The sequence below is a fragment of the Oryx dammah genome, unplaced genomic scaffold (assembly GCF_014754425.2).
Source record: "Oryx dammah isolate SB20612 unplaced genomic scaffold, SCBI_Odam_1.1 HiC_scaffold_25, whole genome shotgun sequence".
Taxonomy (NCBI): Eukaryota; Metazoa; Chordata; class Mammalia; order Artiodactyla; family Bovidae; genus Oryx; species Oryx dammah.
In genome coordinates this window covers 49,010,048-49,029,117 of record NW_024070209.1, presented here as the reverse complement: position 1 = coordinate 49,029,117, position 19,070 = coordinate 49,010,048, and the positions used below count along the sequence as shown (strand labels likewise).

General features: G+C 46.4%; 1 protein-coding gene across 1 annotated transcript in view; it reads left to right on the top strand.

The window, feature by feature from the left end:
- Positions 1 to 17,341: 17,341 nt before the first annotated feature.
- TCF7L1 (transcription factor 7 like 1) overlaps positions 17,342 to 19,070 on the top strand; it is a 193,618-nt gene continuing 191,889 nt past the window's right edge. The window contains exons 1-3 of the mRNA XM_040224332.1: positions 17,342 to 17,584; positions 17,667 to 17,730; positions 17,972 to 18,099. Of these exons, the coding sequence (XP_040080266.1) occupies positions 17,342 to 17,584; positions 17,667 to 17,730; positions 17,972 to 18,099 (435 nt within the window). The remainder of the gene's footprint in view (positions 17,585 to 17,666; positions 17,731 to 17,971; positions 18,100 to 19,070) is intronic.

Here is a 19,070-nt window from a genome sequence, read left to right as displayed (position 1 = left end):
TAGAAGACTTACTAAGTTACAAGGTTGAGTGAGCCCAGCAGCAATCCTTTACAAAACTGAACTACTGGGACTTCCCTGGTGGTCCAGTGGTTAAGAATCCACCTTCCAATGCAGGGAACACAGATTTGATCCCTGGTCAGGGAACTGAGATTCCACATGCCAAGGGGAGACCAAGCTTGTGCACTGCAACTACTCAGCCTGCACGCCACAGCTTAGAGAAAAGCCTGTGGGCTGCAACAAAGATCACGTGAGCAGCACATAAGACCCGAAACAACCAAAATTAAATAAATGTTTTTAAAAATTGAAGTATAGCATAGCATGGAGGGGCCAAAGACAAAGTAATCTGCACATGCAAGTGCTCTAAAACACTATGTCATTGTCCACTGCTGCACTCACGCCTCTTCCTGAGTTTGTTTGCAGGGTGGTGAGACTAAAGTCCAGGACTGACTCTGGGGTGAACTGTCTGAATACCCCAGTGCAAACCAAAAATGGGCTGCTGATACTGTACACTCTCACTCAGGGGTGATCCTCAAAGAGGACTGAAGGGAAGCCCTCCCAAGGGTCAGAGTTTTGGGTGGTATATCTGGTCCTCTACTTTGTGTGGAAAGACAAAAGGCCCAAGATGAAAATGCATACAGACTTAAAGGCAGTGGCACATTAGATCAAGGACCTGCTTGAAAGATTGTGAACAGGAGATATATGGAGGTATGTAGATCAACAGCTTGGAAACTTTTTCTGTAAATGGTTAAAGGAAGTATTTTAGACTTACTGGCCATATGGTTACTGTTGGCCACTATTCACTCTGCTGTTGTACAAAAGCAGCCATAGGGATGCTATGTAAATACATGAGCATGGTTTTGTTCCCATATACCTTTTTAAAATACATATTTATTTATTTGGTTGCACCAGGTCTTAGTTTCGGCATGCAGGAATTCAGCACACAGGATTTTTTTTTTAAGTTGAGCATGCAAATTCTTAGTTGTGGCATGTGGAATCTAGTTCCCTGACCAGGAATCAAACCTGGGCCACCTGCATTGGGGGTGCAGAGTCTTAGCCACTGGACCACCAGGTAAATCCCCTCATAAACCTTTATTTACAAAACAGGCAGTAGGTGGCTTTGGTCTGTGGGCTTTAGTTTGCCAACTCCTGGTACTGATGAACCTAAGAAAGGGGGAAAGAATGTGAATGTCTTTGTACCACATTTCAGTATCTACTCCCAGAAGAGCCATCAGACAGAACACTTCAATCAGTGGATGTCAGCGAACCTCTGTTTTCACCCATCCCAGTGCTGGCACAATCAGCTCAGGGTTGGAATAGCCATTGTGGAAGGGTTGGTGGCTATCAGTTCAGTTCAGTTCAGTCGCTCAGTTGTGTCCGACTCTTTGTGACCCTATGAATGGCAGCACGCCAGGCCTCCCTGTCCATCACCAACTCCCGGAGTTAACTCAGAGTCACGTCCGTCGAGTCGGTGATGCCATCCAGCCATCTCATCCTCGGTCGTCCCCTTCTCCTCCTGCCCCCAATCCCTCCCAGCATCAGAGTCTTCTCCAATGAGTCAACTCTTCACATGAGGTGGCCAAAGTACTGGAGTTTCAGCTTTAGCATCATTCCTTCCAAAGAAATCCCCGGGTTGATCTCCTTTAGAATGGACTGGTTGGATCTCCTTGCAGTCCAAGGGACTCTCAAGAGTCTTCTCCAACACCACACTTCAAAAGCATCAATTCTTCGGTGCTCAGCCTTCTTCACAGTCCAACTCTCACATCCATACATGACCACTGGAAAAACAATAGCCTTGACTAGACAGACCTTAGTCGGCAAAGTAATGTCTCTGCTTTTGAATATGCTATCTAGGTTGGTCATAACTTTCCTTCCAAGGAGTAAGCATCTTTTAATTTCATGGCTGCAATCACATTCTGCAGTGATTTTGGAGCCCAGAAAAATAAAGTCTGACACTGTTTCTACTGTTTCCCCATCTATTTCCCATGGAGTGATGGGACTGGATGCCATGATCTTCGTTTTCTGAATGTTGAGCTTTAAGCCAACTTTTTCACTCTCCTCTTTTACTTTCATCAAGAGGCTTTTTAGTTCCTCTTCACTTTCTGCCATAAGGGTGGTGTCATCTGCATATCTGAGGTGATTGATATTTCTCCCGGCAATCTTGATTCCAGCTTGTGTTTCTTCCAGTCCAGCATTTCTCATGATGTACTCTGCATATAAGTTAAATAAGCAGGGTGACAATATACAGCCTTGACGAACTCCTTTTCCTATTTGGAACCAGTCTGTTGTTCCATGTGCAGTTGTAACTGTTGCTTCCTGGCCTGCATACAGATTTCTCAAGAGGCAGGTTAGGTGGTCTGGTATTCCCATCTCTTTCAGAATTTTCCCCAGTTTATTGGTGGCTATGAATGAGCCTAAAAGCATGAGCTCGCATCCACCATAGCATTACTGCTATGCAATGCCCTATCAACCAGCAGCAGAGGGCTATGCTGGGTCCCTGAGACAGCACCATTCCTCAAGGAGACCAACCAGCCACTTGGACCCAATCTGACCATTGGACCCCTCTGGAAGGTGCATTGCTTCATCTTGACAAGAATTAACATTTGTTCCAGATTACAGTCTTGCTTTTCTGCCTGCAGTGCCTTCAGAAGCACCCTATCTGATGACTTAAGAGTGACCTGCCAGTAGGCAATTCTGCATAACATCCCCTCTTCACCTCTGACCAAGAAACCTAACTTATAGCAAGGGAGGTATTGAAATCACTATGTGACAGTGGGACCCACTAATCTCATATAACACATACTACAGCACTCAGAAGTTTCTGGACCCCTAAAGTGATAGAATAGCATTTTGAAGATACAGCTGAGGTACTAGCTTAGAGATGATACCAGACAGGAATGTGACATTGTCTTCCAGGATGCAGTATATACCCTAAATCAATGTTCATTATATAGTACTGTGTCCGCAACAGACAGACTACAGGAGTTTGGAAACCAAGAGATGTAAGTAGCAGTGGTCTCACCTATCATCACTCTCATTGGCCCATTTAGGGAATGTAAGTTTCCCACCCCCTCAATTTTTTTTTTTAATTTTCATTTATTTTTAGCTGTGCTGGCTCTTTGTTGCTGCATGGGCTTTTTTCTAGCTGCAGACAGCAGGGACTACTCCTTAGTTCTGGTGTGCAGGCTGCTCATTGCAGTGGCCTCTCTTATTGCAGAGGACGAGCTCTAGAGCTTGCAGTCTTCAGTAGTTGTAGCTCCCAGGCTCTACAGCACAGGCCCAGTAGCTGTCGCTCGTGGGCTTAGTTGCTCTGTGGCATGTGGGATCTTCCCATACCAAGGAGTGAACCCTTGCTTCCTGCATTGACAACCAGATTCTTTACCACTGAGCCACCAGGGAAGCCCCACATCCCCTCAGTTTTCAGTCCCAGAGATCTGGTTTCCAGAGGGGATTGCTTCCACCAGGGGACTTGGTAAGAGTTCCCTACACTACTGTCCATCATCTTGGGCTCCTCGTGCCAAGAAACTAGCAAGAAAGGAAAGGAATAACCATACTGTCAGGAGTAATTAAATGTTTGTGATCATCAGAAGGCAATGGGGTTACTGTTACTCAGTGGAGGTGGGGAAGAATGCATTTTACACCCAAGTGATTGACGAGAAATCTTTTGGTACGCCTTGCCCGATATTTATGGTAAATGGACAGGGATGCTGCCAAAGTCTAAGAAAAGCATAGTAACTGTGGGCTCAAACCACCCAGTAATGAGGCTCTGGGCCACCCACCAGATAAGCTATCTAGACTGAAGATGACAGAAAGCTGGAATTTGAGACTAGAATGTGGCTAGACTAGAGATTATGGCTTGAGATAGCTGAAGCAGTGAGGGGTGTATTTCGTCCCACTAACCTTTCTCTCAAAGGTTTCCCCAGGAAAGAAGATAACTCAGAACCCTGGAGCTGTTTCCAGATGAAGCAAACTGACCATACAAAAGAAGCAAATGTAAGTGGTGCAAGGTATAGACTGCAGTGCATCTGTAGTGTGTCACACAAAATTTCCCCTTTAGGACTGAAATGCTCTTTTCCTCAGCTGCTAGAAGTATGGGCTGCCAGTGGCTCACAGCTGACTCTTTCTCAAGAAACTTCTCTGGGCAAAAGAGAGAGATCTTGCCCAAGACTGTGCCCCTACTCTTTTGGCAGTCCATATTCAATGACTTCACTGCACTGCCCTAGTGGCTCAGATGGTAAAGAATCTGCCTGCAATGCAGGAGACTCAGGTTTGATCTCTGGATGGGGAAGATCCCATGGAGAAGGAAATGGCTACCCACTCCAGTCTTCTTGCCTGGAGAATCCTACGGACAGAAGAAGCTGGTGGGTACAGTCCATAGGGTCACAAAGAGTTGGACACGACTGAGCGACTAAGCACAGCACATTCAATGACTAGTCAGTATGAGAGTACAACGCCTGGCCTCTTACCTCATTTGGGGGCAAGTCTAAAGGAATATTCCAGCTCTAGGGCTCCAGATCTAGAGATCAACTGAGCCCTCTGTTGCAACTGCTTTGCAGTTCAACTTTTCCATCTGACTCAACTCTGCCTCCTTCCCTAACTTACAGATGTTGCGCCTGAGATTATTGCCCAGTGAACCTGCACACGAATCACCTTCTCAGAATCTGTTTCCTGAGAGCCTAACCTAAGACTGCTCTTGTTGCTTTCACTCTCCCAGTCTCCCTTGCAGCTATGATACAGAATACACAAGTTGCACTTTGACAAATAGACACGTCCACTTTGGAACTGAAATGAAGATGAAGGCAAAATTAAGGAAACTACAGAACACCCAAAACGGTGAGAATTTATTGCCATCAGACCTTTTCTGGAAGAAACGTTAAAGCAAGTTTCTTCAAGAAGAATAAGAATGATCCCAGGTAAGAGCATGACGAAACAGGAAGTAATGAAAAGCATCAACATAGACAAGGATATGGGCAAGTAAATGTAAATCACTACTGATTGTTTGGAACAATAACCTAATATTTTGTGTGGTTTAAAGTACATGTAGAATTAAAACACATGACAACAATAGCACAAAAGGCAGACAGCAGATAATGGAATTAAACTGTACTGGGATTGGGACTTCCCTGATGGTCTAGTGGTTAAGACTCTGTACTTTCACTCCAGGGGGCAAAGGTTAGATCCCTTTTGTGTCACAGCTCGGTCCCCCTGACTCCCACAAAATAACTGTACCAAGGTTAGCTGAGATATTGTAAAAGTATTAAGGTTTATTCTAGTAGTTCAAGGATACATATTATCTTCTTTAGGATAATACTCACAGAATCATTAAAGAACATGTTACTAACAAAGTGATGAGCAGTAAAGAGGAAAAATATTAAAGAACAAACAGGAAAATAAAAGCGTTAAGATGGTAAATCAAAGTTAAATGTATTGGTACCTCTATTAAATGTGAATTACTGGGCTTCCCTAGTGGCTCAGTGGTAGACAATCTGCCTGCCAAGGCAGGAGACATGGGTTCAATCCCGGGTCTGGGAAGATCCCACATGGTGTGAAGCAACTAAGCCCATGTGCCACAACTACTGAACCTGTGCCCTAGAGCCCTAGAACCTCAACAAGAGAAACCGCTGAATTGAGAAGTCGGACAACTAAAGAGTAGTCCCGCCTGCCACAATTAAAGAAAAGCCTGCACGGCTACAAAGACCCAGCATAGCTAAAAATAAATAAATAAATAAAATTTTAATATAAGTTATTTAAATACTCCAAATTTAAAGACAAAATTCTTAGATCATATTTTTAAAAGGCAACTATACGCTACTTAAAATACCTAAACTTGTAATCTGAGGTTACAGGGAATCGAAAGTTAAAGGATGAAAGAAGATAAAGGTGAAACACTAAAGAAAGACGATTCCTCTATACTAACATTAGAAGGGCTTCCCTGGTGGCTTAACAGTAACGAATCTGCCTGCAATGCAGAAGATGCAAGAAACGCCCCGGGTTTGATCCCTGGATCAGGAAGATCTCCTGGAGGAGGGTATGGCAACCCACTCTAGTATTCTTGCCTGGAGAATCCCATGGACAGAGGAGCCCAGCAGGCTACAGTCCATAGGGTCACACAGAGTCAGATACAACTGAAGCGACTTAGCATGCAAGCATACACAAGCAGAAGATATTAAGAAGAGGTGGCAAGAATACACAGAAGAGCTGTACAAAAATGATCTTCATGACCCGGATAATCATGATGGTGTGTGATCACTCACCTTGAGCCAGACATCCTGAAATGTGAAGTCAAGTGGGCCTTAGGAAGCATCACTACGAACAAAGCTAGTGGAGGTGATGGAATTCCAGTTGAGCTGTTTCAAATTCTAAAAGATGATGCTGTGAAAGTGCAGCACTCAATGTGCCAGCAAACTTGGAAAACTTAGCCGTGGCCACAGGATTGGAAAAGGTCCGTTTTCATTCCAATCCCGAAGAAAGGCAATGCCAAAGAATGTTCAAACTACCACACAATTGCACTCATCTCACATGCTAGCAAAGTAATTCTCAAAATTCTCCAAGCCAGGCTTCAGCAATACATGAACCGTGAACTTCCAGATGTTCAAGCTGGATTTAGAAAAGGCAGAGGAACCAGAGATCAAATGGCCAACATCTGTTGGATCTTCGAAACAGCAAGAGAGTTCCAGAACAACATCTATTTCTGCTTGATTGACTATGCCAAAGCCTTTGACTGTATGGATCACAATAAACTGTGGAAAATTCTGAAAGATATGGGAATACCAGACCACCTGACTTGTCTCTTGAGAAATCTGTATGCAAGTCAGGAAGCAACAGTTAGAACTGGACATGGAACAACAGACTGGTTCCAAATAGGAAAAGGAGTACATCAATGCTGTATATTGTCACCCTGCTTATTTAACTTATATGAAGAGTACATCATGCGAAATGCTAGGCTGGAGGAAGCACAAGCTGAAATCAAGACTGCCGGGAGAAATATCAATAACTTCAGACATGCTGATGACACCACCCTTATGGCAGAAAGTGAAGAGGAACTAAAGAGCTTCTTGATGAAAGTGAAATAGGAGAGTGAAAAAGTTGGCTTGAAATTCAACATTCAGAAAACGAAGATCTTGGCATCCAGTCCCATCACTTCATGGCAAATACATGGGGAAACAGTGAAAACAGTGGCTGACTTTATTTTTCTGGGCTCCAAATTCACTGCAGAATGTGATTGTAGCCATGAAATTAAAAGATGCTTACTCCTTGGAAGGAAAGTTATGACCAACCTAGACAGCATATTAAAAAGCAGAAACATTACTTTGTCAACAAAGGTCCGTCTAGTCAAGGCTATGTTTTTTCCAGTAGTCATATATGGATGTGAGAGTTGGACTATAAAGAAAGCTGAGCCCTGAAGAATTGATGCTTTTGAACTGTGGTGTTGGAGAAGACTCTTGAGAGTCATTTAGACTGCAAGGAGATCCAACCAGTCCATTCTAAAGGAGATCAGTCCTGGGTGTTCATTGAAAGGATTGATGCTGAAAGCTGAAACTCCAGTACTTTGGCAACCTGATGTGAAGAGCTGACTCGCTGGAAAAGACCTTGATGCTGGGAGGGCTTGGGGGCAGGAGGAGAAGGGGACAACAGATGATGAGATGGTTGGATGGCATCACCAAATCAGTGGACATAAGTTTGGGTAAACTCTGGGAGTTGGTGATGGACAGGGAGGCCTGGCATGCTGCAGTCCATGGGGTCGCAGAGTCGGACACGACTGAGCGACTGAACTGAACTGAACTGATACACATACAGTCTTATATAAACTCTTCCAAAAAATAGAAAAAAAAAAAAACAGGAATAATTACCAGCTCATGTGATAGCACAAGCTCAAAATAAGGAAAATCAATTGTATTTCTACACACTAGCAATACATAATGAGAAAATAAAAGATACAATTTAGAAAGCATTAAAATATATGAAACACCTAGAAAACAGTTGAACAAAAGATATGCAAATCTCAACATAGAAGACTAAAAAATTAGACTTCCTTGATGGTCCAGTGTTTAAGACTCTGCCTGACAAAATAAGGGATATGGATTTGATTCCTAGTCCAGGAAGATTCCATATGCCCAGGGCACCTAAGCCAACATGTGCTACAATTACTGAGACTATGTTCTAGAGCTCTTGAGCCACAACTACTAAGCCTGTGAGCCCTAGAACCTGTGCTCTACAAAAGAAGGTACCACAATGTGAAGCCTAAGTGCTGCAACTAGAGAAAGCCTGTGCACAGCAACAAAAACGCAGGACATGGAAAAATAATTTCAAAAAAATAAAGCTAAAAAAAAGTAAAAATATTCTGGTTTCATCCATAGGAAAACTTAATATTGTAGAAATATTAATTCTTTTCAAATTGATCTATAGATTCAGTATACAAAGCTAATAAAAATTTCCAGAAGATGTTTTTTGTAGAAATTAACATGCTGACTCTAAAATTTACGTGTATACTAATCATGTTTTTTATTTTCTGTATTTTATGATGCTTTCATATCTTGGGGGCCTTCCTAATCCCCAAGGAGAGACTGCCCCTCCCAAGGCAAGCTGCTTTCTAGAGATAGCAAATGACCATCACCATGGATCAGCCTTTCACATGCAAATCAACCAACCCAAAGCCTTCTCCCCCTTCTCCAACTACTATCTTTACTAGGTTCTCATTGGGCCCCAGAGAAGGGAATGGCTACCAACTCTAGTATTCTGGACTGGAGAATTCCATGGACCGAGGAGTCTGACAGGCTACAGTTCATGGGGTCACAAAGAGTTGGACATGACTGAGTGACTTTCACTGGGCTCTTAAACTCTAGACAGTAATTCTTTGCCTTAATCATCCCAGAGCCAGGAACCAGATAGCTCAAGACAGATCATATATTCCAGAGCTTGCTAAACTTATTCAAACAAGCCAATCCCAAACCTGCTTAGCTTGCTTACCTTGTCTCAGCCATTTTTTTCCCATGAAAAACCACAATAAGTCTTCCTGCCCATGCTTTTTCCTTGCTCCTTCTGCATCCTAATCAACTCTGCTTCTTCATGTGGCCCTGCATGGCCTTGCCTGCCTGCCCCCTTGGAACTGTGAGTAACAAACTATCTTTCAAAGAAAGTCATCTCCTGGTCTGTCCGTCAGTCCTGTGTGACTCTTTGTGACCCCCCAGACTGTAGCTCGCCAGGTTCCTCTGTTCATGGAATTCTCCAGTCGAGAATACCTGAGTGGGTTGCCATGCCTTTCTCCAGGGTACATCAATAATAATAAAACCTACATTTTGAAACAATGTGGTGGGACTTCCCTGGCAGTCCAGTTGTTAAGATTCTGCTCTCCCACCGCAGGGGGCATGGGTTTGATCCCTGGTCTGAGAACTAAGACCGCATACTGTGCTGTAAACAAAACAAAACAAAACAAAAAACCAACAAGGCCTTTAAAAGCCCAAAAATAACATATATGATCTTGAAGAACAGCCAAAGGACTTATACTGACAGATTTCAAGACTTTTTACATATGCTAGTATGTAGTGCTAGTTTAGGCAGATGAACTAAGGGAGAAGTCTAAAGACGGACTCACATTTACAGTTAAGATTTATGATAAAGGCACCATGGCAATGGAAGGGGAAAGGATGGCATTGGCAACCATACGTATGGAAGGGAGGACCTTGACTTCTCATTCAAGCCATACACAAAGATGTATTTCAGATGGATTGTAGATCTAAACTTAAAGTAAATCAACAAAGCTTCTAGGACATAATAGATAATATTTTAATGATTTTGGTGTGAGCAAAGATTTCTTAAATAGGATCCAAAGCACTAACAATAAAGAGAAAGAATGATAAAGTAGACTATATTAAAATTGATTTTTATTCATGTGACATCATTTGTAAAGTAAAATGGCAAGCCACAGACCTAAAGAAAATATTTCTATTAGATATGTCTGACAAGATTCTCCTGTCCAGAATATACAAAAAGAAAGAAAGTGTTAGTTGCTCAGTCATGTTTGACTCTGTGCGTCCACATGGACTAAGATCTGCCAGGTTCCTCTGTCCATGGGATTTCCCAGGCAAGAATACTGGAGTGGGTTGCCATTTCCTTCTCCAAGAATATACAAAGAACTCATACAGATAATATGTAAGAAAAAAATTAAACAAGAGAAAAATAGATAAAAGGCTTGAACAAGTGCTTCACAAAAGAAAATATCCAAATAGCAAAGAGCATGTGAAAAAGTATCAACAAAATTAGGCATTGGGGGAAATATGAGTTAAAACCATAATAAGTTTCTAATATACACCCATCAGAATGGCTAAAGGTAATAAAATATATATTGACAGTACCAGATATGGAAGAGAATGTAGAGTGATAGAACTATTGTATACTATTAGTGGGATTGTAAATTGATATATGATCATTTTGTAAAACTCACTGGCAATATCTAATAAAGCTGAACAAATGCATATTCCATAACCCAGCAATTGCACTTCTAGGATTCAAGAGAAGTGACTACTCAATGATGTGGAAAACAATGTTCCTAGCAACATCATTTGTATTGGCCAAAAAATGTGAAACTACTCAAACATGGACATCATCAGATGGTCAACACCGAATCAGATTGACTACATTCTTTGCAGCCAAAAATGGAGCTCTATAGAGTAGTAAAAATAAGACCAGGAGCTGACTGTGGCTCAGATCATGGACTCCTTATTGCCAAATTCAGACTTAAATTGAAGAAAGTAGGGAAAACCATTAGACCATTCAGGTACGACCGAAATCAAATCCCTTACAATTGTACAGTAGAAGTGACAAATAGATTCAAGGGATTAGATCTGACAGACAGTGCCTGAAGAACTATGGACAGAGGTTTGTGACACTATATAGGAGACAGTGATCAAGACCATCCCCAAGGGAAAAAAAAAATGCAAACAGGCAAAATGGTTGTCTGAGGAGGACTTACAAATAGCTGAGAAAAGAAGAGAAGTGAAAGGCAAAGGAGAAAAGGGAACCATTTGAATGCAGAGTTCCAAAGAATATCAAAGAAAAGTGAAGTCGCTCAGTCGTGTCCGACTCTTTGCAACCCCATGGACTCTAGCCCACCAGGCTCCTCCGTCCATGGGATTCTCCCAGCAAGAATACTGGAGTGAGTTGCCATTTCCTTCTCCAGGGGATCTTCCAACCCAGGGATTGAACCCAGGTATCCCAGATTGCAGGCAGATGCTTTAACCTCAGATTGCAGGCAGATGCTTTAACCTCTGAGCCACCAGTTCAAATTCCAAAGAATAGCAAGGAGAAATAAGAAAGCCTTCCTCAGTGATCAATACAAAGAAATAGAGGAAAACAATAGAATGGGAAAGACTAGAGATGTCTTCAAGAAAGTTAGAGATACCAAGGAACATTTCATGCAAAGATGGGCACAATAAAGGACAGAAATGGCATAGACCTAACAGAAGAAGAAGGTATTAAGAAAAGGTGGCAAGAATGCATAGAAGAACTATCTTAAAAAATCTTCATGACCCAGATAACCACAATGGTGTCATCATTCACCTAGAAATAATATTACCCAAAAGAAGATTAAAAATAATTTATGATTCCACTTATATGTAGCTCAAAAACAGGCAAAACTAATCTCTCATGATAAGCGTCAGGATCTGGACTACTTTTGGGGAAAGGTAAAGATGAGAAGAGCATGAAGTTTGTTGTTAATCTTCATCTTGGTGGACACCAACATGTTCCACTGATGAAAATTCCTTCAACTGTGCACTTACACGTTTTGCAGTTTTGTGTATGTATGGTTGACATGTTAAATGAAGGGAGCTCAAACCATTGCTCTGTGACAACCTAGAGGGGTGGGAGGTGGGAGGGAGGTTCAAGAGGGAGGGGATAGATGTATACCTATGGCTGACTCATGCTGATGTTTGGCTGAAACCAGCACAATATTGTAAAGCAATTATCTTCCAAGTAAAAATAAATGAATTTTAAAAATAAAGAAAAATTACTTAATAAAAGATCTTCCCTCTTTACCTATAACCCCAAAGTCCCTCCTGGTTTTCTTATATTTATTTATTCGGTTTTAATTATTTTTGGCTGTGCTGGATCTTCATTTTTGCTTGTGAGCCTTCTCTAGTCGAGGTGGGGGCTACCCTCTAGTTGCCTAGTCCTTCTAGTAGTGGGGGCTACTCTCTAGTTGTGGTGCACAGGCCTCTTATTGCAGTAGCTTTTCCTGCCGTACAGCACGGGCTCTAGAGAGCAGGCTCAGTAGTTGTGGCATATGGCCTTAGTTGCCCCTTGGCATGTGGGATCTTCCAGGACCAGGGATTCAACCTGTGTCCCCTGCATTGGAGAAGAAGGAGAAGGCAGTGGTACCCCACTCCAGTACTCTTGCCTGGAGAATCCCATGGGCAGAGGAGCCTGGTGGGCTGCAGTCCATGGGGTCGCTGAGGGTTGGACACGACTGAGTGACTTCACTTTCACTTCACTTTCATACATTGGAGAAGGAAATGGCAACCCACTCCAGTGTTCTTGCCTGGAGAATCCCAGGGACGGGGGAGCCTGGTGGGCTGCCGTCTATGGGGTCGCACAGAGTTGGACACAACTGAAGCAACTTAGCAGCCCCTGTATTGGCAGGCAGATTCTTTACTAGTTGACCACCAAGGAAGTCCTTGTTTGTCTATCTTACATACAGTAGTGTGTACCTCTTAATCCCAAACTCCAAATTTATCCCTCCACTCTTCCTCTTTGGGAACCACAGGTTTGTTTTTTGTGAGATGACCCTCATTCTTATCTTCTTCTTCCACATACAGTTCAATTGTCAATCCCAGGAAGACCTATCGGCCTCCACATCATGTTAAATAAAAAATAAAAATAAGGTTAAGAGGATTTTATTTAACATTTCCCTATTTGGGGACCTTGAGGTTGTTTCTAGCTGTTCACTGTAATAATGACAGTTCTACGGGTTTCCTCGTGTACCTCGTTATTTCCTAAGTACAAAATCCTAGAAAACACAGAGTTGAGTCAAAGGGTTTACACTTTTAAAGACTTTTTTCACAGGTATTGCCACACTTCTCTTCAGAAATATTACACAAGGGCACGCCCAGCAGCTGTGTTTCTCAGCACTGGGGCCAAAGCTGGGTGTTGTTCTCTTTTTCTACCTTTGCCAACTGACAGATGATAAATGGTCTCTCTCTGCTGTTTCAATTTGTATTTCTTCGAGGTTGATGGGTGTGGTAGATTGATAATGGCTCACTCCCAAAGATATGTCTATGTACTAATCTCTGTAAACTGTGAATGTGACCTTATAAGGAAATGGGGTCTTTGCAGGTGTGATTAAGTTAAGGGTTTGTTTTTGTTTGTTTGTTTGTTTTAGTTAAGGATCTTGATGGGGAGATTAATCAAGATGATCTGAGCGGGCCCTAAATGACATCACAGTGTCCTTTCTTGTAAGAAGGAAGCAGAGAATGAGATTTGACAATGACAAATGAGAACGCAACGTGGCCACAGAGGCAGAAACTGGAGTGATGAGATGGCAAGAGTGCCAGCAGCTACCAGAAGCTGGAAGAGGCAAGGAGTACCTTGTTCCTGGAGCTTCAGAGGGAATGTGATCCTGCCAACACCTTGATTTTGATTTAGTGCAACTCATTTTGGACTTCTGACATGGAGAACTGTGAGAAAACATATTTCTGGGGTTTTAAGCCAACAAGTTTGCAATGACTTGTTATAGCAACCATGAGAAACTGATGCAATGGGTTTTTCATCTATTTCTGGACCACATGAAAAACCTTCTGACTTTTAAAAACTTGTAAAAATGAAATATCATGCAGTAATATGAACCGTATAATTCTATTTCCATGAGAGTAAACATATACAGTATGTTTGTGTATGTGTTTGCATGCGTACATAACTGCTTGAGAAATTATCTGGGAGAATAGACACCAAACTAGTAACAATGATTAACTGCAGGGAGGTGTACGAAGGAGGGAAAGAGTAATTTTGACTTAAAAAATTTTTTTTAATGTTATTTATTTAGTTTTGGCTGCGCTGGGTATTCATTGCTGCTCAGGCTTTTCTCTAGTTGCAGCGAATGTGGGCTACTCTTCATTGAGATGTTTGGGCTTCTTATTTGAGTGGCTTCTCTTCTTTCGAAGCACAGGCTCTAGGTGGGTGAGCTTCAGTAGTTGTGGCTCAAGGGTTTTCTCTAGTTGCAATGAGCAGAGGGTACTCTCTGAGGTGTGTGGGCTTCTCACTGTGGTGGTTTCTCTTATTGCAGAGCACAGGCTTTAGGCCCACTGACTTTAGCAGTTACTGCTCTTGGGTTCTAGAGCTCCAGCTCAGTAGTTATGGCCCACCGGCTTAGTTGCTCCTCAGCATGTGAGATCTTCATCAAACAGGGATCAAGCCCATATCTCCCCATTGGCAGTGGGACTCTTAAATACTCACCAGGGAAGTCTGAAGTCTCACATTTTACTCAAGACACTGATCACAGATGTAGCCCTATTGTTTGAAGAAGCTTTATCAGACTATATTTATATATTAATTGTGTGAAAATATAGGTAAGTCATATCTGCTTGCTGTATATAATATGTAGAAAGCAGAAAACAAAACTATCCCTCTCCTCTCACTTATCCCCTTTCCCAGAAATATTTATTGATAATAATCTGGTGTGCATCTTCTCACACTTTTTTCTATGAATAAACAAATGCCAGTATGTCATTTTTCAAGAAGAAAAATGAAGAGAGGGTACTATATACATTTTTACTTAAGGATCTTTCTTCACAATCATTCCTGCATCCTTAACCTGCTTCATTCTCCGGAGCTGGTTGTTGCACGGACTTTCACTGTAATAAAGACTCAGAACTCTTTATAAACCTCCCTCATGGTTTCAACTTCCCAGGTGGCACAGTGGTAAAGAATCTACCTACAGGAGAGGCCGGTTGGATCCCTCGGTCAGGAAGATCCCCTGGGGTAGGAAATGGCAACCCACTCCAGGATTCTTGTCTGGGAAATCCCACGGACAGAAGAACCTACTGTCCTTGGGGTCGCAAAGAGTGGGACAGGATTGAGCGATTAAACACACACACACACAGAGCTTCTTGGAACTTTCATCTGTGACTTTGACCATATGCGTACACGTCGCTGGAGAAAACGCCTCTCAGTCGTCTTTAAAATTGTTTTAAGTATTCCCATCATGAGAAATGCTGGACTGGAAGAAACACAAGCTGGAATCAAGATTGCCAGGAGAAATATCAATAAACTCAGATATGCAGATGACACCACCCTTATGGCAGAAAGTGAAGAGGAACTAAAAAGCCTCTTGATGAAAGTGAAAGAAGAGAGTGAAAAAGTTGGCTTAAAGCTCAACATTCAGAAAACGAAGATCATGGCATCTGGGCCATCACTTCATGGGAAATAGATGGGGAAACAGTAGAAACAGTGTCAGACTTTATTTTGGGGGGCTCCAAAATCACTGCAGATGGTGACTGCAGCCATGAAATTAAAAGACGCTTACTCCTTGGAAGAAAAGTTATGACCAACCTAGATAGTATATTCAAAAGCAGAGACATTACTTTGCCGACTAAGGTCCGTCTAGTCAAGGCTATGGTTTTTCCTGTGGTCATGTATGGATGTGAGAGTTGGACTGTGAAGAAGGCTGAGCGCCGAAGAATTGATGCGTTTGAACTGTGGTGTTGGAGAAGACTCTTGAGAGTCCCTTGGACTGCAAGGAGATTCAATCAGTCCATTCTGAAGGAGATCAACCCGGGGATTTCTTTGGAAGGAATGATGCTAAAGCTGAAGCTCTAGTACTTTGGGCACCTCATGCGAAGAGTTGACTCATTGGGAAAGACTCTGATGCTGGGAGGGATTGGGGGCAGGAGGAGAAGGGGACGACTGAGGATGAGATGGCTGGATGGAATCACGGACTCGATGGACATGAGTCTGAGTGAGCTCCGGGAGATGGTGATGGACAGGGAGGTCTGGCGTGCTGCCATTCATGGGGTCGCAAAGAGTCGGACCCGACTGAGCAACTGAACTGAACTGAACTGAACTGAACTGAACTGAACTGAACTGATTCTCCCTTTTAAAACAGATGCTCTCACCAATAGTTCCCTACTGCGGAAGACACAAGATTCACTTTTTCAAACTTTGCCGAACTGGGTGGAGAGACGATGCTTGATACGGCATCTGGCATTTCTTTAGGATGAGGCCGGCTGGGCATTTATCATACCATCACTGGCTCCCAAGGCAGCTTCGTGAACGCTTCAGAGATCACTGGGTCATTTTCCTTCGCAACGAATCAAATCCGAAGTCTTTCTGAACCCAGCACCGCGAGTTACTCGATTAAGCACCCGGTCCGGAACTATGGGGCGAAGGTGATTTTGGGGATTTCAGCCTGGGTGACTCTGGACACTTGAACAAAGCTGAAAACCTGAACTGGGGCGGGGTGGGGGGCGCGCTGGAACCCCACAGGAAAGAGAGGAGCGGGAGGCCGCCGGACATATTCCGGGGCGCCGTACGTTTCTCTAATCCTCTACCCTAGGCAGGCGAGAGCGATCAAGCCGGGAGGGATCCAGAGGCTTCGAGGACTCGGGGCACCGAAGGTCCCGGCGCGTCTGCGGGTCCGAAGCTTTCCCGCAGGGGGCAGTGCCGCCCGCTAGCGCGCGGATCCGGTGGGAGGGGGTGTGGAGCTGCTGCGGAGTTCTGGGGGTTATCGGGAAGAAAGTTAGGTGATGTCTAGGGGTGGGGGCGGGACCCGAGCTGTCGGCCCAGAGCCCGGCGCGGGCAGGCCCGCCGGGGTGCTGGATGGGGCTCGGGGAAGGGGTCTGGGTGAGTCTGGGGGCCAGGTCGTGCGCGCACTGCGGGGAGGCACAGCCCGGGAAGGTGTGAGCGAGCGGAGTGCGAGTGTGAGGGCGAGTGTGTGCGCGCCGGGGCTCTCCGCGTTCCGCGAGGCGCGCGGGTGTCAGCTTGCAGCCGGGGCTCCTCCCTCCGGCCCCCCTGCCCCGCGCGCCGGTCCCTCCTTCCTTCCCCGCTCGCCCCTCCCCGGCGGGCCAGGCGCTGGGACGCCCCGGCGGAGCAAGCGGCAGCGGCAGCCAGCGAGTTAGGGAGCCCCGGGCTCCGCGCTGCCTTAGGGGCCCGAGCCGAGCCGCCCCCGCCCCCGTCCGGTCGCGCCGTCCCCGCTTCCCTCCGGGCCACGCCCTGTCAAAACTTTGTTGCTGCGGTCGCCGGGGCGGCGAGCGGAGCAGGCCGGCGAACGGGAGGGAGGGAGGGGCGGGCGCCGGGCCGGGCCGGGCGCGGGCGGCGAGGGGCTCGGAGAGCGGCGGCCCCGGCCCGCGGCCCCACCATGCCCCAGCTCGGCGGCGGCGGCGGCGGCGGCTCGGGAGGCGGCAGCGGCGGCTCGGGCGCCGGGGCAGCGGGCGGAGGGGACGACCTCGGGGCCAACGACGAGCTGATCCCCTTCCAGGACGAGGGAGGCGAGGAGCAGGAGCCGAGCAGCGACAGCGCGTCGGCGCAGCGGGACCTGGACGAAGTCAAGTCGTCCCTGGTCAACGAGTCGGAGAACCAGAGCAGCAGCTCGGACTCGGAGGTAAGGAAGCCCCCGCGGCCGACCCCGGGGACCCCGGCCCAGCACCCGCTCACCCGCCCTCGCCTTTGTGTCTCCTTCGCAGGCGGAGAGGCGTCCGCAGCCCGCCCGGGACGCTTTCCAGAAGCCACGGGACTATTTCGCCGAAGGTACGTGCGGGTCCGGGCTGTCCCCGGCTCCCGGCCCCGCAGCGCTCGGCGCCTCGGCTCGGGTCGCCCTAGGTTCCCCTCGCCCCGGTGGCCGTGCCCCTGCTTTTCGCCCCGGTCGGCCTCAGCCGTCCTGGGGCGCGCGTGGGGGGCGCTCGGATTCCCGGTCCCCACCCCGGGACCCCTTACCAAGGCGGTGTCGCGAGGGCCCCCGGCCTCACCCCCGCTTTGGTTTTACCGGCAGTGAGAAGGCCCCAGGACGGCGCGTTCTTTAAGGGGCCCCCCTACCCTGGCTACCCGTTCCTGATGATCCCGGACCTGAGCAGCCCGTACCTCCCCAACGGACCCCTGTCTCCCGGAGGAGCGCGCACGGTGAGTGCCCGTCCCGCCGCGCCCGGGCGCGCGGGCGGTCGGGGCTCGAGAGATGCGCCCCCGGGCTAGGCGACGGGGTGGGGGATGGGGCCGTCCCAGGAAGATCCCGGACAGAACTTGCTTATGGAGCTGAACCACTCCGGCAGTCGAGGGTTAGGCTGCGCTGGGAGTGCCTGGAACATTCCCTTACATTCTCCCCTTTGGCTGGGGAACAGCTTCGGGGTCCACTTCTGGCGTTCTCCTTGGTGTTCAGAATTCTTTGCTCGCGCTAGCGAAAAACTTGGATTTGTGCCGGTTGGGCGGGAGTGTATGTTAAGCGGGGCGTGGAGGGGGGAGGTGGTCTTGCTTTCTTCCTGGAAATCGGTCCGCTTTCCCTGGCAGTTGGGCAGTGGGGCCGGGGAGGTGGGTTGGCGACGCTACCCCGCGACTCCAGCTTCACTGGGCAGCTAGAAGTCGGTTTCTAAGAAACTCAGTATTCGTGGCGGGTTATTCACACACACACATACACACACCCCCTCCCCACCCCCATCCCTCGCGCGCTGGGGCCTCAACTTTTCTGTAGAGCTCGGGATTTTAAACTCGCCGAGATGATTTCGAGGGCGAATCGAGGCATTCTTCAAGTTGAGGAACTTGGCTTTTTCCCCCTTTGTTGCCGGCTTTTCTCATTTAAAGCGAGCGCTGCGACACTTTAAACCTGTTAATGGGCGCGCATTGTGTGCTGCGCGCTGGCATTTAGAGCGGTGATTAAGCAAATTGACCGGGCCCCAGACGACGTGCAAATGAGGGCGGATTCCTTCGCCCCCTCGCAGGCTCTAACTCCCGCCCCCCGCGTCGCGAGGGCTGCAGCCCCTTGGGCTGGCCGGGTTTTGTGTGTGTGCCCTGAGCTGCCACCCCAGCCGAGGGCCTCCAGCCCAGGTGCTAGGTCCGCTGGCAGATCTTGGGTGAACGCCTACCTACTATGTGCCAGGCTC